General features: G+C 36.7%; 2 protein-coding genes and 1 pseudogene across 9 annotated transcripts; 2 read left to right on the top strand and 1 right to left on the bottom strand.

Annotated features, from left to right (window-relative positions):
* Nucleotides 1-967: 967 nt before the first annotated feature.
* LOC149075316 (dimethyladenosine transferase) lies at nt 968-2,048 on the bottom strand. Its single transcript, XM_089242669.1, has one exon. The coding sequence runs from the start codon at nt 1,978-1,980 to the stop codon at nt 1,060-1,062; it is 921 nt and encodes a 306-aa protein (XP_089098795.1). The 5' UTR covers nt 1,981-2,048; the 3' UTR covers nt 968-1,059.
* A 675-nt stretch (nt 2,049-2,723) lies between these two features.
* Nucleotides 2,724-22,748, top strand: LOC149075314 (serine/arginine-rich splicing factor 10 pseudogene; annotated as a pseudogene). 4 transcript variants are annotated; one of them, XR_016193983.1, is made up of 3 exons: nt 2,778-2,854; nt 17,830-17,887; nt 22,018-22,748. The product of XR_016193983.1 is annotated as a serine/arginine-rich splicing factor 10 pseudogene, transcript variant X4 (transcript). The 4 variants fall into 4 exon arrangements; XR_016193982.1 differs by having other exon boundaries at nt 2,811-2,854; nt 17,830-17,900; XR_016193980.1 differs by lacking the exon at nt 17,830-17,887 and having other exon boundaries at nt 2,724-2,854.
* LOC149075315 (serine/arginine-rich splicing factor 10-like) lies at nt 2,757-19,273 on the top strand. 4 transcript variants are annotated; one of them, XM_089242668.1, is made up of 3 exons: nt 2,788-2,854; nt 17,830-17,900; nt 18,544-19,273. In XM_089242668.1, exon 3 carries the CDS (start codon nt 18,561-18,563, stop codon nt 19,146-19,148), a length of 588 nt encoding a protein of 195 aa, XP_089098794.1. In that variant the 5' UTR covers nt 2,788-2,854; nt 17,830-17,900; nt 18,544-18,560; the 3' UTR covers nt 19,149-19,273. The 4 variants fall into 4 exon arrangements, with proteins under 4 accessions (XP_089098792.1, XP_089098794.1, XP_089098791.1 ...); XM_089242666.1 differs by lacking the exon at nt 17,830-17,900 and having other exon boundaries at nt 2,757-2,854; XM_089242665.1 differs by lacking the exons at nt 2,788-2,854; nt 17,830-17,900 and adding an exon at nt 18,014-18,129.
* Nucleotides 22,749-24,892: the final 2,144 nt, after the last annotated feature.

Here is a 24,892-nt window from a genome sequence, read left to right as displayed (position 1 = left end):
TATTTCAGTCTCTTGATGTTCTGTTTGTACAAGTTTCACTGTATGCAACAATACAAAAATAAGGTGATACAGAGAATCTGGGTTCGAACCCACAATCACTAACAAAATAAGATTAGGTGGAGGCAGGCACTCTACCACTAATCAATAATATACAACCATCCTATATAGTACAAACAAACCAGTAAGAAAATAGACTTAAGGGTTATTGGGTCTTTTTTTTATGAGCTCTCAAAACATTTGTTTGAACCCCATCTAAGGCACAGTTAGTGGTAGGCCAAAATTGGTTGGTCATGATTCCCAACTTCAAGGCACAGATGCAAACCAATCTCTCAGTTGAAAAATCTCACCACAGAGAAGAGCAAGGCCCACAATGGAGCAAATACTAAATAACGCTTCATCCATAATTTAAAAAATAGATATGGGAGCTCTCTCCACATTCTTGGGGTGGGTCATTACTGTATTTCATATCCCACCAGTAACTCTAGCATAGTGACGGACTCGTATCTGGAAATCCTATTTTACTCATAATTTGAGAAATAGATGGCAGCACTAAAAATTTATGCGCAACATTAGATATGCATGAACACTTGTGTGGCACAACTCATTTAGTAGTAAACTGCTAATAGTGATAGACCAGAATTGTTCTGGATTTGAAAGAAACCCCTGGAAGATATCAGATTGGGTGATGAGGCTAATTCCCAATATACAGTATATCTTTATGTCAAGGTTTCGACTATCCCAAAACAGTGATTAGTCACCAACACCATCCTCTGGTACATTTTGTTCAAGTGTTTATATATATTGTCCGCCAGTAACCATAGGAAATAGTGGTAAATCAGGTCTGGTGATAAAAAGATGGTCGCCAAGCAGTGGTATACCGTAAACTTTTCATGTGATAAAAATGAAGACAAGCAGTGTATTGGAAATTCACCACAGAATAAAACCCACATATCAATAATTCCACTACTAACATCGACTAATTTATTAAATACTAAGCAACAATTTCAATAACTGTAATATCGGCAAAACAACATTGGTGTTTTAATGTCCCCCTCAATATCAAGCAAAATGAAACCCATTGGAGTTGAAGTTATGCAATAAGGTCAAGAAATCGTCAATGTCCATGGTCCTCGGTCTCTTCGAATCAAATTCCATTTCGGTCAATATCTGTTCGATTTTCAGCTTCGGGTCGAAATCCTTAGCGACCTCTAAATTTTTTATGGAGCAGTAAGTCCTGTAATTCTTGTCCATCAGTTGCAGGACGGATGACTGGTGGAAGCAAGCGCTTATCGTTTTATTCTTCCTAACGAAAAGGAGTCTCAATAGCCCATCCCACTCTTTAAAATTCAGCGGAGGAGGAGGATTCCTCAGCTCCAACCTCACGACACTCGATTCCACTTTGGGAGGTGGTCGGAAATTATTCTTACCGACTTTCATGAGGATATCGACGCGAGCCAGCAGCTGAGTGTTCACCGACAGCCGGCAGTACATCTTGTCTCCGGGTTTGGCGACCATGCGGTCGGCGAATTCTTTCTGGAACATCAGCACCGCGCACCTGAACACCGGCCTGTGCAGAAGCAGCTTGAAGACGAACGGGGACGATATCTGGTAAGGTAAATTGGCGACGCATATATCGAAGAATGGCAGGTCCGCTTTCAGGACGTCGCCAACCAAGATTTGCAGCTTGTGTTGGAGCGACGGCGACCCTTGAACCCGCTTCTGCAGCTCGGCGACCAAACGGGGATCGATCTCGCAGGCGACGACTTTCTTGACTTTGTCCAGCATCTTCATGGTCATGTTACCCGTCCCTGGTCCGACTTCGAGCACGACGTCCGTGGGTCGCAAGGCGGCCTTCTCGACCATGCTGTTGATCACCAACGGGTTTTTCAGGATGTGTTGACCCAAACCCGTGTTGAATCGGATCCCTTGCTTCTGGATCTGCTCGTGGGGACGGTTCTTTTGAGTTTTAACTTTAGGCATGATTATATTTGGGCAACACGTGTGTATGGGAAGCGAAATGTAATGACTTCAAAGTTTGAAACGTCTTTGACTGTTTCAGTAAAGAAATGCCAACTTATGTTGACAAAAAATAAATTTAGAAAAAACTTTGATTTTGATTCAAAATAAAATCTCAAACATCATAAAAGTCTATATAAAATTGATTTTTCCGAATGCTTTTAAATAAATCAATCAATGCTTAAATTTCGCTTCCAAACTGTTGAAATATGGCGATATTTATCAAAAATTGCCAATCAATGTTGAATAGCAGTGACCATATGACGCTTTTTTTTTTTTTCTGAGATCACGAAATTTTGACCACCCCGACATTTTTTCACATAAAATTGTCCGTTTATATCTCCCGAATTTTCAGCTAAACCCACTTGAATTTTTATTTTCACTTAAATCAAAGATTAAAATAATTTTTTCCAATTTTTAAATGGTAACTATCAATAAATAGCCGCTTTGCTTGGCTGAATTGTTGGCAACAATCGACAATTTCCTGAAACATTCAGATTTTACTCGCAAAATTATGGTCAGGACCTATTTTAGATGACCTATTTTAAATGCTCATTTGTTTTATTATTCCAGAAATGAACAAAAATTAGGAAGAAAAAGCGGTAGCTTTTGTGTAAAAAAAATTTTTGTTCGAGTTGGAAGAAAATGCAAATATCAAAAAACTGACCAATCACATGCGAGCAAATGGACCGCGGTTGTGAGGTCCGTAGAAATACTTCTCATTTCTCCAGCAGATGAAGAAGTGGCGTCCGCACGACCAGAAGAAGCGCCATTTTACCCTTTTCACCTTTGTTGCGTCATTTGAATATTGATGGTTGAATTTGTTCAAGTTTGAAAGGTAATTAGAAAGAGTTTTAATTTGTTTATAATGCATTTACAATTAATTTCATGTAATATGTTTACTAGAAATCCGCAACATGTGTTTATTGTAACATGATGTCCCAGGTCTATATTGTCAATGCCCTGGCTGTGAAATTGATTTTTTTTTTGTTATTTGTACACATGACATATTTCTATGCAAATACTGTTAAGTTATGTTTGTTTAAATAATAAAAATTTAAAAATCCTACATTTGTGTATAATAAGTAGGTTTTTTTTTCAATAGGACGTGATGCCTATATTTGATACCTACATGTTAGTGGCTTTGAATTGAATCCCCCCCCATCCCTAGAGTTAATTTGAAAATTATTTTGTTGATCCCATTTTTTGATCCAAGGATTTTCAAGAATTAGCCTTTCATCAGTGTTAAAACTTTTTTGTATTTTAAAGTTGAAGGGAAGGTTTCAAGTGATACATTCAAGCTTTTATGTATTTGTAGAAGTTACTAAAATTTGAAATCATTCGAAGTATAGGTCCCTGACCTTTTTTGTTCTGTGGACCCGTTGGGCCAATTAGATCTTAACAAAATTCGGTATACAACTAGGGGTAAAAACCAGTGGGGTGGGAGGGAAGGACTTAGTGGGTTTTTAGCCCAGGGTGGGGAGTTTGAGGAATGAGTTGCTGAGAGAAATTAGTGGAATGAGGGAAGGGCAGCAAACTTTGTATAACCATAACTGAATTCGACTCTGCAGAGAACGTAAGAGACTAGGTCAGTGAGTGAGCAAGAGTGCTCAAGAGTTTGCATTTTAATGATAAAAAAATGACGGAATAGAGCGTGTGTAAACGTGCAAATGATCAAGAGTGACCTATTAAACAAGAAACCATGTCAGTGAGTGACCAAACTAGTGTTTAAGGATTTGAATGACTTACGGCCGTATTCACTGACACGGTTTAAACTGCAATCGCAGGTTAAAGGATCAGAGATCCACACAGATTGGTTAAACTCCTGATTTTAACCAATCCGTTTCGATCTCACCTTTCACTTACGATTGTAGTTTAAACTGTGTCGGTGAATACGGCTGTAAAAGTGACTTGGAGACGGGGTGTATTGTTAGGAGGGGGAAGGCCAAGCAGGTTGTAGCACAGGGTATCAAATTTTAAGGAGTAGTAAAAATTACATTAGAATGTAGGAAAAGGGGTGGAAAAATGTTTTTCACCCGAAGGCGGTAAAATCTGGGGCTTGACAAGTGAGAGGGGAAAAAATATGGGGGGGCCGATTAAACATTTTTGGAACCTAGTGTATTTCTTTTGCCCAAGTTAGTTCAATCACATTGAAAATTTTAGATGCCAATAACAATTTATTTAGTTGCCATGGGGACCTGGTTCTCCCTCCCACAGAAATTGTCAAGCCTTGGTAAAAACAATGTTCATTACTTTCCCATCAGAGAATGTGTTTGAACCCTCAGGAACTCGTGGACCTGTCCATCAACAAGTGTCAGCGTGCGAACCATTCAAAATTTTGAAATATGACATCCATATTTTTATGGGCATCTTTTTCTCAGCCACCTCGTTGGGCATTTTGCCTGTTGTGGCATTGTATTTGTGGGGGATGTAGGTCCATTTTCTGGACCCTTCACAAAATTCCAGATAGGTTAATTCCAAATATACAGTGCACTGTTTTGTCACCAAACTTTCGCATGCGGCAACATAATTCATGTATAATTCGAACGTAGATGGCACCATTGCACCTGATTTTCTTTTCCAGCTTATTGGTGCCATTTTGTTTTGGTTATCTGTTTTTTGCTCAAAGCTGGTTTTGATTTTTCCTTGATGTTTCTTCTCAGTATTTCCTATATATTTTTTTTTTCTTGCATTATGGCTGATCGCGTAGATTTACATCCGCACTGGATACAATTTGATGGGTTGAGAAGCATCATAGACCTCTGTATGAAGATGGGCCTGTGTTCGGACAATAACACTCGCACCTTGCTGTAGTGTTTGTAGTGGTCCGGGGCAGGGCCTTCCTTTTCAGTGCGAAACAGGGCCGCCATTTCAACTTTTTCCGGGGGGGGGGGCAAAACACATGTACTCAATGTGTGTGTATATATATACACACCATTTTTAGTGTGTTCAAAAATCGGGGGACAACGACTCCCCTGCCCCCCTAAATGATGGGCCTGGTACAAAGTGACATTCGAGCGTAGCAAAGCCGTTTGTGTGCCACAAGCATGCTCTGTACAAAATACAGCCTGTGGGTGTTTATTGATTAAATAACAATTTTTGGTATTTAATATAATTTTTATTTCCACTTGTTTTTAATCTGGTTTGGGTATTCGGGCAGTAACCCTAGTGTCAAAGTGGGTAATAAAAAAAGTCACCAAATCGCTGTATACCTTATATATTGGAAATTTGCTTCCAGATTTTAGAATCGATATGAAATCTTTATAAAATTCTGAAATTGAATTCTGAATTTTATAAATTTCAAAAATACAAATGAGGAAACCATAAATTTGGTATTTAATTTCTTTTGTGATGAATAAACTATATTTTTTTGCTGTCCACAACATTTACTTTCAGATGCAGCTCTTGGACAGTGTAATCAATAGGGGATGTCAAATTCAAGCTGAAAGAGTAAACTGTTGATTTGCCCCCCCCCCCCCCATGAAAATGTGGTTGGATTTTTTTTTTTACTTTTAACTTATTTCATGAGTATTTTCAATAAAAGAAGTACTGTACAAAAGTCTGGCTATAGTTTAAAATAGTTTAAATCTTTTTTACCAAGTTGAAAAGCCTTATCTGAAGTATTGGAAAATGTAAATGCAGTGGCCCTTCCCATAACCTCTGCCTATGTTTTATTGTGGGAAACTTTATATATGAAAATAAACTTACCTAATTCGATTTTAAGAGATGCCTGGGTGTGTGAGCTTTTTTTTCAGACAAAAATTCCAAAATGGCAAATTATTTTTGCCCTGCACTCGAGCTTTCTCTCCCATGTCATTTAATGGGAGAGGGCTTTCCTTGCTGAAGATACAGGTGATTTTTTTTTTTTCTTTTTGCAGGTCAAATAAAGAACTTTTGTTCAGCAGTTTGCGATTGATCAAACTTCATTTTCATAAAAATTTGACAAGAAAGTTATAAAAGTGCTGTAGATGGTTATACAGTATATGGTCATACAATATATGGTCAAACCTCGTTAATGAGTCACTCTTGGGAGAGCAAAAATATGACTTGATAAGCGGAGTGACTCGTTAAACGGAGTAAGCCATAGCTGTGTCAATTCCTGCCTGAGGGTGATTGGGACTTCTAAACAGTGATCCGGTAAGCGGAGTGATGTGTTAACAGGGTGACGCACTAATGAGGTTTGATTGTATACACATACGACCTTGGAAGTAAACCTCCCAGTAGTGGCAATATTTGCTAATGTGGGGAGTTCAAATTTTTTTCCAGTGATTTTTTAAGATACAAATCGATTATCTGTATTTTTTTTTTTTAACTTGACAGAATAAGGAATTTAGGCCGGTATTACACTATACTATAAGTTTTCTAAAAGTCCTTTTTATAAAACTTGAAAAATTCAGCCAGTAAGATTATCGGTTGCATTTGCTTGAATATAACCTATGAGTTTTATTGGTTGGATTTTTTGAGTTTTATAAAAGTGATTTTATGAAACTTTTATTGTGTAATACTGGCCTTATCCAGTTGTGACGAACATTTCAGTGTGTTTGCTATGAATATTTCTCAGGAAATCACGAAGTTTTTTTTTTTTTGGAACAGGGCTCACTGTTTCAGTGTCATTGACATTTCGCTCCTGCTTCCTTTATAAAAAAAACTTGTCCATGAAAAATGTTACGAAGAAACTTGATAATTGAAAAAAAAAGTATAATAATTTAAGTTATTGAAACATTTTTGATAAAAGGATTCAACTTGCAGATGTGCGGACTACGGACACTAAATTCTGCTCTATATTTATTATTTGGAGATACTGTCATTTTGTACCTGATGAGAATAGAATTCAGAGAAATCCTTAATAAAAAAGTAATTTTGAAAAAAATTATTTTATTAAACATTGGTTCTGTATTTTATGGTGTAAATCCGTAGAAATTACGGACATCCCGTTGTAGTTGGTGGATGTGGATGAATAGGTGAGGGAAATATGACTGGACATGCCCTGTACAAATAAATGCACTAAACACAAGACAGTGAAATTCTGGGCACATGTCCTGTTTGCCCATGCAAGAAATGGGTACTGTTCTCAAATATGTAATTATCAGTGTTTGAAATATTTATATGTAAATACAAGCTTTGGGGGGGGGGGGGGCAAATGTGTGCTGTGTCTAAACATTGTGGGCAGAAATGCATGTATCACAAGTTTAGAAAATAACCACCTTCTAAAAAAAAATTGGATGGCTATTGTTTGGCGAATGTATCAAGTCCCAGTGGTTTTAAATAACACTTTGGGAAAACTGACAATCTCGAGTCGTCATTGGGCTAAAAAATTAAAATTTCTTATTGACTACCAGTCTGAGGACAACAAAGTTTTCGAAATTTACATTGCCGTCTCCCTTGGAAATAGTCGCCCAGTCATGGAGATTTAAAAACAAATTTACTATTTTAGATTTTTTTTTCGGAAAAAAATATTTTAGGCTTGGTTGGTGCTTAAATTTTTTTAGATTCTTTGAACCCTGTTTTATTTTATAGAATGATATGGTTTAAATTTTACATCGTACTATGGCAGGGTTGTTTGGTTTACACCATGTTGGTTTTAACCAAGTGGGTTTTTTTTTTTTTTTTAAATCGTAAAATAAAAAATAGCCTAAATTTAATTTCCCTCCTGAAAAATATCGTATTGGTTCATTAGTAGCGAAAATATTTCATTCTTACCTAGAGATGTAAAATTCTCGAGAATAATCTTTAGGAGAATATTCTCTGGAAGGACTATTATAATAGAAGGACCTATATAAATAAATTGTGAATATTCTTATAAATTCTTGATGAGAATTTATTCTACTGTTATTTATATATAATAGCTATATATAATATTGTTGAGAATATTCTCTGGAAGGATTATTTTTATAAATTACTGGGAATGTTCTCTTATAAAATATATTAAGAATTCTCAAGTTATATATTAATAATACTCCTTCCAGAGAATATTCTTCAGTTATTTATAATACTAGTCCTTCCAGAGAGTATTCTCAAGAATATTTGTAATATGTATTAAACTCTATAAATAACTTGAGAATAATATTTTTGATAAGAATATTCTCTAGTAATTTATAATAGCCCTTTGAGAGAATATTCTTTGTTCCTGTCTCTCTTAACGGGAATATTGAAGTTTATAGCCCATAATATTTGAAGCTTGAAAGCAAGAAAATTAAACCAACATGGCTGAATTGCACAACTTTTAAGGAAATGCAAGTGATACAGAATTTAAATGTGTATATTGAAAAAAAAAGTTCTGTATCTTCTTAGAATGAAAGCGATTTTATAAGAATAGCTTTCTTGGTCAATTAACTTTGGTTTTTTACTCTTTGCTTTGAACTAATTTCTGAAAATTTATCTAATTTTAAATAGCTTTTTAAGGTTTTAATCTAAAGGTCCTAATCTAAAGGAATATTCCGAGAATATTCTTGAACTATAAAAGTTGTCATTGGGGGTGATTATGTTGAAAATTGTTTTTGTTTTGAATGTTTTAGGCAATGAAAACCGATTTATATTTCATAATGTAAGCAAAATTGATAAAAATTAAAAAAAAAAAAACATTACTCGGGAGACTGTTTCTTGGGGGGAAAACATACTTTGCTCTTAACAAATTTAGTTAATTTCACCTTAATTTTTTTCGATTTGGGCAGCTCTGGTGGATAGCACAACTTTTATCAAGATGCATATTGTAACATTAGCGAAGCAGCTTCTGAAGTCATTTTGACAATAACATGACATGACACCTGGCCACCATGTCAACCTGACAGGTGAACGCTATTATAACCCTTTCAACTTTTGGCTTTGGGAATACCCCAGAATATTATGTGCAATGGTCAGATTGCAAACTTTGCTGAATTGAAAGTACATTCATATCATTGCCATGACATACTCTGATCTGTTGTTGAACAAGTAATTTTGTTCTTCCTCCTTAGAGCCAGAACACAGTGGATAACATTAACATTTCTTGTGTAAGTTTTAGTTGTTTGCTTAAATGACTTGATTTTTTGTGGTGATTCCATGATTACAAAATCATGACATGTTAATTGCATTAGCATTCCGCCTTGACTGGTTATCATATTCATTCCGTGAGCGAATTTCCCATGTGCTGGATGAGTAGTGTCTATTTTATATTTTGAGAAGTATATTTTTTTTTCTTCACCATATAAAATTCTATTGCCTCGGGAACATTTTGAAGCAATTCTGACCAGTGGTTTTTATTTTAGTGTTTTGAAATTGAACTTTAGTTATAATCACCCTGTATATTATTTATCGTAAATTATTGCTAATTAATCTGCATTAATTATGCTTCATTAAACACATTGATAAAAATTAGGCAAATACCTAGTTTTTGCAAAATAGTGTCCTAATTAAGTGTATTGATCACATCTTTCGTTATAGGGTTAATTGAAAGTAGCTGGACAGTTATTTTCAATTAACCCTATAATAAACAATCATTCTTATATATGGTTAATAATAACATTAAAAATTCTCAAACACAATATTTCCTTGAGTTAAGCTAAATTGCAAAAGTTTTTATTAAAATGTTTTTTTTTCAAAAAAAAACCTTTTTACCAACCCTGTACTATGGTGACAGCTAAAGTGAGATGGATGCCGGAGTGGCATGGTGGTAAGATGCTCGTCTAACACTGTGAAGGTTACTGTTGCAATCCCAGGTTCAAACCAGCAGGAGGATATATTTTCCCAAACAAACTTGAGGCAACCACCGATAGATAGCGTCTTCATTTCCACTTATTAATGGTAGTAAATTGCAGTATAGCGATATGGCCAGAGTTGGTGTTTGGTGAACTAGTTGAAGTGAGACACACGAGTAAGCAAACGTTAATACAATAGAAAGAACATCTCGATCCGAATTCCCCACAAGCTCCGGTGATTCTGGAATAAGAAATTTTTTGGTTTTGTTTGTGTGTGTGTTTATTTTGACTTTCCCAGGACATAGTGGACCCCCCCCCCCCCTTTAAGTTCCACACATTGTTCCCAGCCTGGGATTTAGTAACTACACAACGAAAACATTAGGTGCCAATATACTGTGACCTAGCGCTCGTCCAGTCCTGTGTATATATGTATGGGAGTCCTCGATTGAGAAAAACAAGGTTATGATTTTAGGCATGATTTTAGGATCCCAAAGCAGAATGTCAAAATCTGACATATTGCAGAACAATCTGAATGAATTTCAGGAAAAGTACAGAAATCCTAGTATGGGAAATTTTACTGCAGAACATTTTTCCAGCCAGTCGAGGGCTTGTTGCAGAACAATGTTAAACATTCTTGCTTTGGGGCATCAACTGTATTGGAGGTGTCTGCTTGAATACACATTAGATTGTAGCATGTAAATCAGTGGGTTAAGATTGAATTTAACATTATCAAATTAATAATTGATTATCTCTGCTTTTGCTGCTCCAATCGGCAGGGTTTAAGCTAGTATTTTTCGTAAAATGCGAAAGAAGTAGTAACCACTTTCACAATGCGTACAGGAGGTACGAAATGAGACATCCAACCATATAAATCATTAGCATTTTGCTAAAGCTTTTCCCCCATTTTTCACATTTTTGCTAAAGGAATTTTATCTAAAACCCTGCTAACCAGTGAATGTAATTTATCATTTTTAAATATTTCGCGAGGGATAATTCAACAGCTTTTATATAAAAGAAACCAAGCGTGTCATTTTTAATATTTTTGAGATATACTGACATCTGAAAGGTATATATTTTTCATCTAAATAGAACCAAGTGATATATCGGCTACTATGCCGTCTGTGTGCACTTGAACCAGCTACCAAACTAAAGAGATAAGTGAATCGAAGATAACTTTCTCAGTTTTGATTTAATGGCCAAAATTGGACCTTTAAATAGTCCAATTCTAAGTTGTAGTGGTGCAGGGAATTTTTCTCCTAATAGTTGTTAATAAATGGAATGTCTTACCCGGGACCGTCATTCCAACTTTTTCCGGGGGGGGGGGCGGCGGCAAAGCATATGTACTCAATGTGTGTGTGTGTGTGTGTGTATATAATATATATATATATATATATATATATATATATATATATACACACACACACCATTTTTAGTGTATTTTCAAAAGCCAGGGGGGGGGCCCTGGTCTTACCCCTGGTGGGGGGGTTGTAAATTCGAAAACAATTGATGCGTTTAAAAAATACGATAAACATGGTGGGGTAAATCGAGACGCAATCCATACTTAGAATAAGACAACCATTAGTATTTTTTTATGAGCATTGTATAATATTTTATTGTATATATATTTATAGTTTTCGTGATTGCATTTTTAATTGGGTTGTATTTTAGAAATATGACATCCATATTCATGTTATAGGTATTTTTTTCTCGGTATTTTTCTTGGGCATTTTGTCTGGTGTCGTCTTGTTTGTATTTTTCTGTAGTAATTATATCAAGGCTGGACAAATCACAAACAAAATCTGGGTGGCAGAAAAAAATTTTATGCACCAAATAATGCTTACCTGAAGATAAAAGTCAAAAATAATACTTTTTCAATGTGTAATGGCCATCTTTCATGTTGGTAGATATGCTGCTATGAATTTAATAAAAACATTTTGTGCTGTTCGCGGCCTACAATTTAATAATTACAAAAATAAAATTTTAGGCGCCAATACTCCATTATGCAGGGCTCCCACTTCTGTCTGGATGAGAAAAATACAAATACAATGCCACAACAGGCAAAATGCCCAATAAGGTGGCTGATAAAAAGATGCCCATAAAAATATGGATGTCATATATTTCAAAAATACAGCAACCAAATTAAAAATGCAATTAACACAAATTATAAACAATATATACACATGATAAAATATTATACAATGCCCATAAAGAATACTTATAGTTGTCTTATTTTAAGAATGTATAGCTTCTCGATTTACCCCAACATGTTTATCGTATTTCTTTTTAAACGTGTCAATTGTGTTACAATTTACTACCTTCGGGGGTAAGCTATTCTATTTGTTAACAACCCTATTAGAGAAAAATTCCCTGCAACACCATAACCTTGCATTGTCCCTCACCAGTCGATACTGGTGTCCCCTTGTAAAAGCAGTCGATTGGCGGTGTACTAAAAGTTCATGGTCCATCCTATCCATCCGATTGAAAATTTTGAACACTTTGATCATATCTCCTCTACACCTGCGTTCATCCAATGTAAACATATTCAAAAAATAAAGTCTCTTCATAACTCAGGCTGCATGTACCAAAGAAGACACATGTAGCTTTTCTCTGCACCCCTTTAATCAAGTCTGTCCTTCTGTAGGTATGGTCTCCGAAACCTTACAGTATACTCCAGTCCAGGGCGAACTAAGCCTCGAAAAAGTGGAAGAATGACTTTAGGAGAACGCGAAGAGACCTTTTTTGAAAATGAGACCAAGCATTCTATTCGCTTTTTTGACCACAGCTGAACAATGTTCAGAAAACCTAAGTCGCTCGTTAATGAGAGTTCCCAATTCGGTGACCCTAGTCGCATCCTGGATAGTGACACCATTCAACTCGTAAGAGAACCGTGGGTTGTTCGGGTTGTTAAATACAATAATTTTGTATTTATCACTTTCATGGTCTTGGACAATTTAAGTCATCATTGAGAATTATGGTGTATATTTTGTGTATAGGTGAAACAAGTTTGCATAACAAAGTAGTTGAATACATAACCTATTCTAGGTTTGGTGATTCTTGATTCTGATGCTATCCAATAGCATTCAATTGTCTTCTATATTTTTAAGGCATGAAGAGGCATAAACAATACAATGCTCGGTAAAGAGGTAGAAATGAAAGTGTGCCATTTTTGGAAAATGATATTGAATAGTAAAATGTAAAAAAAAAACCCTTTTTAAGCAAAAGGATGGACAACACAGTAAAACCATCTGGTTCACTGAGTTATTTACATTGGACTTGTTAATTTATAAATTTTGCACACACTATGCTTTTGAAATGATCTCGAAAGAGCATCGTTATTTTTAAAAATGTGCATGTCTTAATAATTTGGTGTGCGTTGTTGAAGAGAGTTGACAGACTTTGCACTTTGGAAGTTTCTAAAAACAAAGAATATGTATTGTGAGGAGAGAAGATTTATCTGTGGTTGCTAGTACACTGTTTTCGCCAAAAATTGTTTTTGTAGCCAAGTCATTTGTCATTTTGCTTTGGCTTGAGTCAATCCTATAGGAGACTTTATGGGGGGGGGGGGGTTTAAACAAAAATTTCAGGGAATTTTTATTTTTAGGGAATTGCTATGATTAATGTCTAAGGGAGATACCCTCCCCCATCCTACTTTTTTCTAATTTTTTGAGTGGGAGCCCTGCATTCCATTTATTCAAGGGGCAATATTTTTTAGTTGGCGCCTGGGATTTATGAGTGATGCTAAATTTTCAGATTTCTTGAACTGGACCTTTTTATTATGAAAAGGGGAGGAGTGTCTAGTTCCGGGAAATATCAAGAAAAATGGTCTTAGCACAATTTTCTTTTTTAAAATAATAAGAAATAAAATAAAATAATTAAGAAATTTGGCTTTTGCCTGATTTTTTTTTCTTTTTTTTGATTTGTAAGCCCTTGACATTTTAGTTAAATAAGTTATTTTTTTTTTCTTCCCTTAAGCTTTTTGTTACTGAACAGTGTTTGAAATCATTGGTGGTCCGCTGGTCCAAGACCACTGATTAAACGATTGGACCACCAAGAAAATTGGTGGTCTGCGGGACCAGTAGCAAAAAACTTTGCACCCCTCTTCCCGTGCTGATACATTGATCGCAGAAAAAATCTATCGGAGAACTACCAATCCGCATGGGAATTTTTTTATAACTTTTTGCACCTCGTTGATGGTATCACTCTTCTAAATGCTAATGTATTTGGGAAAATTATTTAGAACAGATTTTGTTTAGTGGACCAGTTTATGTCTGCGGACTAGTAGGTTCTCGTATTTTTTAATTCTAATGCTGCTGAGTATGTTTTAATAGAACGCATTATTTGAAGATTGATCATCATTGTACATTTCGAAAGTGGAATAGTGGAATTTTCAATGTCTTTTAAATAGGGATGGTCAAACTGCCGTGCCATTCAATGACATGCTATGGTATACAGTAAGGGGTTCCAAACCTTCATCAGCCATGACCCAAATTTAACAAGATCAGCTTTGAGACCCATGGTACTGTTTGGTTTCACTGATTTTGAAGAACAAGTGACATTAATAACAGGACTGTAAGTACGTCTCGTCTATTCTAGGAAGCCCCTGAGAATCAAATTTGGGTTGGGGCTTGTAGGTTAAGAACCCCTGGTATATAATAGAGGAACAGCTGTAATTTATTTTAAAAGTTGTTTACATACCATAGGGCAAGGTTTTCCAAAAAGCAAGCCTTTTCCCAGGCATATTCAATGCATTTTCTATTTCTATGTGATGCTTAAAATGGATTATGAGGACAATGTAAAATTTTTGAAGTTTAGGCTATGTTAAGCATTTCACCAACATGAGAAAAGGTCAATACCCAAAAAAGTCTTGAGGTGTTTAAGAGAATATTTTCCACAGGCTTAGAAAACCACAAATTTCTTAGGAAGATACGCTTTGTTCCTAATTTCTTAGGAACAAAGCAACAATTAGGAACAAGTGAACAAAGGCGAAATTAGCAACAATATTTAACAAAGCGTATCTTCCTAAGAAATTTGGCTGGAACATGTTTTTCTTAAAACAAGTTGTATATTGTCACATTTTGGATGAATGCAGGTGTCGGGAGATATGATAGAAGTGTTCAAAATATTCAATGGGATGGACCATGAATTATTAGTACAGTCAATCGACTGCTTTTACAAGGGAACAGTATCGATTGGTAAGGGACAATGCGAGGTAGGTTATGGTGTCGCAGGGAATTTTTCACTAATAGGATTGTTAATAAACGAAATAGCTTACACCACCACACCCCCCCCCCCCCCCCCAGGTAGTAAATTCTAAAACAGTTGACACGTTTAAGAATAAGTACGATAAATATGTTGGGGTAAATTGAGAAACTACGCATACTTGGAATAAGACTGCCATAAGTATTCTTTTATGGGCATTGTATACTATTTTATCGTGTGCGTATATATATTGTTTGTAATTGCATTTTGAATTGAGTTGCTGTATTTTTGAAATATGACATCCATATTTGTTATGGGTAGCTTTTTCTCAACCACCTCGTTGGGCATTTTGCCTGTTATTGGAACAAATGATTCTCTATTTGTGTTGCAGATCATGTAGTTGTAATACATTGAAGCACATGCCAAGACTTCTTCCATTCCCTAAAGCAGAATGTTTTGCATTGATCTGCAATAAGCTCTCGGCTGACTGAAATGATCTGCAGTGAAAATTCCCATAATAGTGTTTTCTAAAATATTTCCTTAAGACATTTTAGAAAAATTTTCCAAATTGTTCTGCAGTAGTATTCATTTTTCTGCAACATACGTCACAGGTTTTAGCATATTCTGCTTTTGGGTTTGCATTTATCTAAAAATATATATTTTAAATTTGTGTTGAAATTAAGATAATTACGTCGTGACATTATGTGGTAAAATTTGAGTTCCAGGACATCACAATTTTTTCCCCTTATTTGTTGCCCACTAACATTTGAAGAGATTTTTTTAGCTAAAAGGATCTGAAATATATATGTTTGATAACTAATTTTTTTTTCGAAGTCCTGCTTTATATAACCAGTATAGCAGTGGTTCTCAATCTGGGTTGCAACGAAAGCATTTTGGGGGGTGCGAGATGGGTAAAAAAACTTGTGTTGGTTGATTATGCAGGAAATATGTTGAGGAAAAATTGAATTTTTCAATTCTTCATAGAAAAGATGAATCATACTGGCATTTCGACACCTTTTTAGCTTTCTCTCATTTTGTGGAAATGTCTAACAAAATTTGGTAAGTTTTTTTTGGTTAGTGATGGTGCGTGCTTTAAATTTTGAATGAGGGAAAATACCATCTATACCTAAAATATTTTGCAGTTTGCTTACATTCATAGATCCTGTTATCTTGCTTCATTTAAAAAAAAATTAAGTGTGAAACATTTATTGTGCTGGCTGGAATTAAAGTTTAGAATAATTCAATGAATCTTTTTCGGAATGAAGTTTTGATAAATGTCAAATATTTTTTTTAAGTTTAGTTTTTGAATTATAGTGAAGCCTCCCTACAACAATATTTTTCTGTCTTGTTTGGAAATGTCTGTACTCTAATGTTAAACTGCTGCCTCTCTATGTAATGATAATCGCTTTAAAACATCCCCCCCCCCCAGTTCGCAGAGTATTGGGGGGGGGGGGGTCACCACCAGGATTTAGGCCAGATAAAAAAAATTTCTTTAGCAAAAACGTGAAAATGAAAGCTTTGGGAAAAGGCTAATGATTGGTTGATGTATATTCGTTTCGTACCTCCTGTACGCATTTTTGCAAAAGTGGCTACTACTTGAGTATTTTGCGAAAAATGCAACCGCAGCTGGGGGTTCACTGTAATTTTATGAAAATGAAGCTAATTTTGGTTTTGTTTACCAACCATGCCAAAAAGGGAATTTAATATTTAAAAGTTATAAAAATTGGAGGATAAATGTAATTACTAGGGCTAGGATTTTTATGGAGCATATTTTAGAAGTTTTTAGAAAATAAAAAAAAAACATTTATGCTCTTAAAAAACTAAAAATGTTCTAAAATTTTTTTCCATATCTCAAATAACATTAGTTTTAGCAGAATAATATAATGAGAAGTGTTGATGCAGTCGAAATTACTCAGTCTCATTACTTATTGTATGAACAAAAATTCTTTGTTTTACTAATCTCATCCAGCCAAAATTTCCATTTTGAGTGTTTTTCCCTACAAATTCAGAATTAATGTGCTGCCATCTATAGGTGAAAATTCCTATCCAAGTACAGTATTTAGCTTTGGGAAAGCATCGTACAAAATTAAATCTTTTTTATTTAATAAACTCTCAATTTCCCACAAATGCTAAAAAATCCCCCCCCCCCCCAATTTACCAATTTTAGCTAATTTTCCCACGAGTTACCACATCACCGATTCAGACGAGTAATCTATTTACAGCCACACACTAGTGTCCTTGAAGGACTAGTATTTTTATGCTCCAAACATTTAGTGTCATTGCTGAATGGTTGAAAAACCCGAATTTCAGGATTTTTTACCAATCGGCAATGTTCCATTTTTAGTGTATAAAAAATCCTAGCCCTAGGAGCTCTTGTCAGAGGCAGGAACTGCAAAAACCAGTCTGAAGCAGGATTGGAATAGCGAGGAAGAATTCACTCTTTCTATCGAAAATTATGAAATATACAAAATATGCCTTAAAATTGTGAAAATATGCTCTATCACGTAAAAATAGCAAAATATGCAAAAAAATAAAATGTGCAGACATTTTTTACCTAGTAATTACAAAAATTTTGTAATTACTAGGGCTCTGTTTGCTAACGAATAAAAAAAATTATTAAAGAAGGGTGTGGGAAAGGAAATCGCATTGCACTGGGGTGTGTGGATTTGGAAAAAGGTTAAGGACCACTGTAGTGAAGCAATTAAATTTTTGGATGGGACTTGTCTCAATCCTCATGTATGCTTTTGTGTATTTAGCTGAATTAATGATAATATCGGTTTAAGTGTTATATATTAACAAATGCTCTGTTTCAGAAATGCTTCCTTCACCAGCGTTATATTTATTTTTTTTTCTTTTAATGCATCTAATAACTATTTTAGTTGTAATATTGCATGCTCATATGGTATACATACATCAGCAAATAAAACTGATTTTAATGCAGGCCTTCGTCCAAAGATAAAGATGCATTCTAAAAAGAGCAATCAAGCATCACAAGAAAGGTATCAAGATGAGGTGAAGCAAGCGGTGCCTAAACATTTCATTTATTTTAAAATTACTTAAACGACAAAAAACAATCACACAATATTTACATAAAGATAAATTTTATTTCATGAAATAAAGTATTTGCATGAGCACAAGTGTTGCAAGCAAGCAAGGTAAACACAGGCAAGTTTTAAAGACAAAGGTAAACACAGGCAAGTTTAAAGACAAAGGCACAGACTCACACGAGTGCAATATGTAGGTGAGTTTGATGATTTTGTCGAAATTTGTTTCCGGAATTCTCAGAGGGAATGTGTTTTCATCTCTGCAGGAACGAACTTAGATAAATTTTAAAACGTTCTTGCAATTCAGTCTCGATGATTTTGAGCTAACTTTGAGGGGCTTCCCTCCCATTACTTTCACTCGTGAAGAATTTGGTATGCAAAATTTTCAGTTGCGTACCTATTACCGAGATTAATTTGGTCACAATTTGCAGTCTCAGTTGTAGTGACCGCAGACTTTTATTAACTGTATTGTTTTTGTTTTTTTTGCTTGAATCTTTGTTTCGTCGTCGGGATCGTATTCTGTTCGGACGTGAATCTGGAGACGAGTCGATTCTCTCCTTTAATTTCGACGCCAAATTCACTTTTTTTTTTTTTGCCCTTTTTTTTTGCAGATCGTGAAGATTTAATAATGTCCCGTTACTCCAGGCCGAGGAATTCTTCGTTGTTCCTTCGCAACATCGCGGATAGCGTGACCCCTCAAGATCTGCGTAGGGTCTTCGAGAAGTTCGGACCCATCCAAGACGTCTACATACCGCTCGACTACTACACCCGCCGGCCTCGCGGGTTCGCCTACGTCCAGTTCCGGGACGAGAGGGACGCCGAAGACGCGCTGTACGAGTTGGAAGACATGCTTTTCTTCGGTCGACGCCTGGAGATAGAGTTCGCCCAAGGAGATCGCAAGACTCCATCCGAGATGAGGCGAAAGGAAGAGACGCGCGATTACAGGGATGATTCCTACTCTTCTTCCTCGCGTCACCGAGGTCGACGGGGACGCTCCGGAAGCCGATCCCCGAGCTACAACAGGCATCGTTCCAGGAGCAGGTCTTCCCGGAGACACCGCTCGCGATCCCGCTCCCACCACGAGTCGAGGCGCAATAGGAGCCGCTCGCCGTATGGTAAACGCTACAGGAGCCGAAGTGGCTCCGCCGAGAAGCATCACAGCAGTCGCTCCCCTTACGAAGAAGAACGTGGAGGCGAGAGGGAGCAGAGCCATTGAAATTTGCATCATCAATTCTGTCTCTCACCACATTAAAAAGGAACAATTGTATCGTCGCATCCCGTGTCTATTGATATTTCTTTGTGTAATTGATTAGTGTGATAGAAATAAATCAGTGTAATGAATTGCCTTTTTTCATTTGTTGCAAATTTGAGCATAATTTTTTGTGGAGGGGGGGGAAAGGGGGAATTGAAAGGATTTTGGTCGGGGATTCGTAGAGTATTGTAATAATGTGGGTCCAATGATAGGCCAAAAAGTATGGTACGATTCAACACTATCTGCCGTCTCGCTAATTTTTAAAACAATGTTGAAGGCTTGCGGAGTCTACCATTAATTTTTGTTTCGAAAAAGGCTTTCGAGAAATTACGCCTGTGAAAATTATAATATTCAAATGATTAGTTACGTATAGGCCGATTGTAGGAATAGACGGGGCCCAGATAGGCCTTCTCTACCACAAATTTTTTTCCCTTACACGCACAGTAGCGTGACTTGCTGAGCAGTCATTGCAGTAAGTCATTAGCCGAAACTGCCAGGTGACGACAGTAGAGATGGAAGGATTTTTGCTAGGCCAGAGGGTACATAATGAATTTCTTTTTTATTAAATAAATCTCTGATCAAAAGTCGGCCTACTGATTTCATGTGTCATGGCTGAGCAATAAAACTTGTGGCATTTTATGGAGCTGGAAATCTTTTTTTCAAGGGGATATTTTAGCGCGGGTGATGGTGGAACCTGGCCTTTAGGATGTACATCAAGGGTTCTCGCTTTTCACAGCGGGCGCCTTTCCCCTGTTCAGTGCTTGGGGTCATTCAAGTATTACGTCAGCATCGATGGGGAGGAGGTTTTGGATGATGCTCACGTCATCAACCACCCTTTTGAAGATATGAAATATTCTTAATCGTATCTTATTTGGTGCGCCAAAAACTGGGAACCTTTTTGATAGTTATTGGGCACCTGAACTAAATATTCTCCCTACAGAGCCACTTGAAAGATCCGTGAAACATTTAGAGATCACTAAAGTGCTCTGGAAATGTGCCCGGGCCACTGAAGTGCTCGAGCTGTGCCACGTATCACTCAAGTAATCTGGGGATGTTCCGCGGGTAACTTAGTGATGTAGAATCGCACTAGGGGCCGCATAAGTGCTCTAAAACTGTGCCGCATGTCACTCAAGGAAATCCAAATGTACCACGGATCGCTCAAGTGTTCTAGAACTGTTGCGGGGGTTACTTAAGTGATCTTTGAGGCATACTTCAGTGATCTGAAAATGTGCCACAGGCCACTTAAATGCTCTGGAATTGTGCCACGGATCATTTACGCGATTTGTAAATGTGCCGCTTAGTTCATTTTTACAAAATTAGGTTTGAAGGGGGCACCTTTTGGTCTGCGCGTCAAGAGTTTACCACATATGGCTTAAAGGGTGGGTCGCAATGAATTTCTCAAATTTTGAGTTCTTAGACCCTTCAAATAGCGTTGAAATTAACAGAAATCTATATTTTCTTTCTTTAAAAATTTTTTTCGTCTGGGAGCACGAGTCCCCTATGCCCCTCCCGCGTACGTTTTTGATCCCACCAAATTGCGTTAGGAGGCAGGGGCAGTGCTGACGGAATTTTTCCGGCAAGGGAGGCGGTCAAAAATGACTAAAAATTTGCTGACGTAATACTTGAACGGCCCCGTATCCGCGGGCTCCGTCCGGCGCCCAGAGCTGTTTAATGAAGAATATTTTCGAAAATAATTTTGGCGGCGCCCACTGAGTACCCCTGACGTACATAATTATTTGCCTGCTCCCCAACTCCGAGACCAACAGAGGAAAAAATATACTCTTAGAACCCTCACGCACTGAACGGACGCGGGTCTGGAAATTTTAACTGTTGGTACATACGGAGCCTTTCAGACGATGCGGAATGCGCAGGTCCCTGTTCATCACACAAAAGGATGTACCCACATACGTCTATCGATCCGTTTCCTTCTGAGATAAAGGAGATACTATAGCAACTGCCTACGTGTTACATACTTTAACACGAGGATTTTTTATTAAAATTATTTTCCGGTTGTTAACTTGGAACACTTTGGAAAAATTATTTCTGCCTAAAATTTTTTTAGGTCATTTTTGAATTTTCAGATAAACTGATTTTTTGTTTCAGAGATTATTTTACTTTTTTTTTTTTGGAAAATTTTAATTGCCTGGAAACGTTACGAGTGTTGTCTTTATTTTTGTTAAATATAAGGTTCTTAAAAAATAACGCACTATAACTATAGCGTTCATTTCTTCGAATCCACTCACTACAAAGTTGTCCCTGCTAATAGGTCAAGGTTTCTTGATTTTCATTGATTCGGCACCTCGGATACCACAGTTTGTCAGCTGGGTCAGGCCATGAGTAAAACTTTCTTCATGGCCCTTGCGCACAAATGATGCCCCCAATATGATAAAAAATGGTGAGCATCTGTTTGTTTCTTATCACACTAAGAGCCTCTTCAAATGTTTCATTTGAGTGATTGCGGTAGGGTCGACTACCCAGCTTCCAGACAGTGTCCACGAAACACTGTCTGCACCAGGAGAGGCTCGAAATTTGTTTCCGGAATTTTCAGAGGGAATGTGTTTTCATCTCCGCAGGAACAATCACTCGATGATTTTGGGCTAAATTTGAGGGACTTGCCTCCCATTACTTTCACTCATGAAGAATTTTGTATGCAAAATTTTCAGTTGCGTACCTGTTAACGAGATTAATTTAGTCACAATTTGTGTGTGTGCACAGTCTCAGTTCTAGTGACCGCAGACTTTAATTAATTGTATTGTTTTTTTGCTTGAATCTGTTTCGTCTCTGGAGACGAGTCGATGCCAAATTCATTTTTTTTTTGCCCTTTCTTTTGCAGATCGTGAAGATTAAATAATGTCCCGTTACTCCAGGCCGAGGAATTCTTCGCTGTTCCTGCGCAACATCGCGGATAGCGTGACCCCTCAAGATCTCCGCAGGGTCTTCGAGAAGTTCGGACCCATCCAAGACGTCTACATACCGCTCGACCACTACACCCGCCGGCCTCGCGGGTTCGCCTACGTCCAGTTCCGGGACGAGAGGGACGCCGAAGACGCGCTGTACGAGTTGGAAGACATGCTTTTCTTCGGTCGACGCCTGGAGATAGAGTTCGCCCAAGGAGATCGCAAGACTCCATCCGAGATGAGGCGAAAGGAAGAGACGCGCGGTTACAGGGATGATTCCTACTCTTCTTCCTCGCGTCACCGAGGTCGACGGGGACGCTCCGGAAGCCGATCCCCGAGCTACAACAGGCATCGTTCCAGGAGCAGGTCTTCCCGGAGACACCGCTCGCGATCCCGCTCCCACCACGAGTCGAGGCGCAATAGGAGCCGCTCGCCGTATGGTAAACGCTACAGGAGCCGAAGTGGCTCCGCCGAGAAGCATCACAGGAGTCGCTCCCCTTACGAAGAAGAACGTGGAGGCGAGAGGGAGCCGAGCCATTGAAATTTGCATCATCAATTCTGTCTCTCACCACATTAAAAGGGACAATTGTATCGTCGCATCCCGTGTCTATTGATATTTCTTTGTGTAATTGATTAGTGTGATAGAAATAAATTCAAGTGTAATGAATTGCCTTTTTTCATTTGTTGCAAATTTGAACAATACTTCGTGGGGAGGGGGGGGGGGAGAGGGAGAGAAAAGGGGATTTTGGTCAGTAATTCGCGCGTGTAGAGTATTGCAGTAATTTGGGCATATTCGTACACAGAATTTTCCCGGGGATTGCGGATTTTTTTTCCCCTTGTGGGGGGGGGGGGTTAAGTTCTTTTCAGCAAAATAACACTACAATCTTGGCTCCCCCCCCCCTTTCGTACGCCAATGAATGTAGGGTCCAATAAACTAAAAGGCCGAAATATATGGCACGATTCAACATGTTCCGTGATCTGCCGTGGCGCTTAAGTTTTTAAAACAATGTTGAAAGCTTTCGGAGTCTACCGTTAATTTTTGTTTCGAAAAAAAATATCTTTAGAGAAATTTTACCTATGAAAATTAAAATATCGATTTGTTACGTTTCAAAATCTTAACTATTCAACACTGACTCTGAATACGAATAAATCCGAGGCTGCGCTCGTGTCCATTCTGGGTTGATCATGAGCCGTTTCCCAATTAGCAATGATCGTCAAATTTTGGCGGTTGGAAGAGACGTCTTATTTGCGACCGAAACCACGGGTTAAGTCGTCCTTTTCATCTCTTTCCGTTTTCGCGTTGACCTATGGCCATCTGCAAATGTCCCTCTTCAACAAGAATAGAGAAAATAACGGAGAAAAGAATCACAGTACGTGTAACGGCGCCCAAGTTCAAAATTCCAAATCTAAGTTTAAAAATTCATTTAAAAACGTGTAAAGGGAAGTTTGCTTGGAAAGAGGGGTGGACTCGAAATAAACATGCTAAAAAATAAATTTAAAAAACCTATATTTTATTTTTATATTACTGCAGATTCTATGTCACTTCTCGTGTAATCTACAGCTTTTTTCCTGATTTAAATGGATATTTTCAAAAAGACTAATAAAAACAAATTTTTAAACATATAATAGATGGCGCAAAAAGTCAAGTTGAAAAATCGACTTTTTTTTTAACAAGAACGTGGCCCAAAACACTCAAGTACAATATGCAAACAAAATTGTCTTAATAGTCATCACGTTACATTACATACTAAAGCAAAATTCGTTTTTTTACTAAGAAATAACATTCGTTTCTTGAATTATCTAATCATCCGGATGGGTTCTAGTCCCAGTTGATTCGGATAATTAAGTTATTGCTCCAGGGTATTTTCGAGTACTTCAATTCCTCGAGATCGGACAGGAACGCTTTTGAGATACATAACATTAATTAATATATAAAGTACGGGAATGCGCTGAAAATATACATTAAAATACCGTATATAAAAAAACGTGAACACAAAGAAATAATAAAAAATTGATGGAATTCGAAATTATAGAGAATAATTAAACTATTGAAAATTCAGATGTTTCTGATGAATTATTTAAAAAAACTAAAAGCACATAAATTAATCGAAATTGATAAAATTAAGGTAAATTTATGAGGGATAAAAATTTTAATGAAAATTCAGGGTTTATGAAAATATAGAATTTAAGAAAATTTAGAATGAATCACACAATAGATTATTATATAATTAACAGAAATCGGAATGAATGAATATTCCGAAATTCATGGGAGTTTTTCCGATATTAATCCCAAAATGAATGAAAATTTGGAACTTGTGAAAAGTTAAAACTAATGAAACGATTGATCACAATTTAAAACTAATAAATAATTCCATAACTGCTGGAAATTCGTATTTAATGGAAAACTAGATTAATGAAACACCAGAATATTAGTGAAATTAATAATTAAATTTCAGATTTAATGAAAAACTATCCCTCTATCGATCGATAAAATATAATTAATGAATATTCGGAATTAAAGCCGAATTCCGAAATCTAATGGAAAATATTTCGTAGGCTTTTAAAAAAAATAGAGTGGATTTTTCTCTAAAAATTAATAAAAATTATGGATGCATAAAAGCTAAGGAAAATTCAGAAAATGACAATTTGGAATCGCAAAATTAGTGAAAATTCTGTGTATCAATGAAAATCCCGAAATTAATGAATCCCAAAATGAATTCCGAAATTAAAAATAACTCCATAATGAATGAAAATTTAGAGCTAATGAAAAGTCTAAACCTTGGAATGAACAATAATTTATAATACATGTAA

The sequence above is a fragment of the Pholcus phalangioides genome, unplaced genomic scaffold, assembly GCF_987345545.1.
Source record: "Pholcus phalangioides strain wild (caught in Gottingen) unplaced genomic scaffold, Ppha-v1.0 ptg000015l_1, whole genome shotgun sequence".
NCBI classification, from domain to species: domain Eukaryota; kingdom Metazoa; phylum Arthropoda; class Arachnida; order Araneae; family Pholcidae; genus Pholcus; species Pholcus phalangioides.
Note: the sequence above shows the minus strand (reverse complement) of the source record. Positions and strands in the feature narration are given on the sequence as shown.

Bases quoted from the DNA above. Each gene is read 5' to 3' on its own strand.
- LOC149075316 (XM_089242669.1), bottom strand. From the start codon at position 1,980: ATGCCTAAAGTTAAAACTCAAAAGAACCGTCCCCACGAGCAGATCCAG.
- LOC149075315 (XM_089242666.1), top strand. From the start codon at position 18,561: ATGTCCCGTTACTCCAGGCCGAGGAATTCTTCGTTGTTCCTTCGCAAC.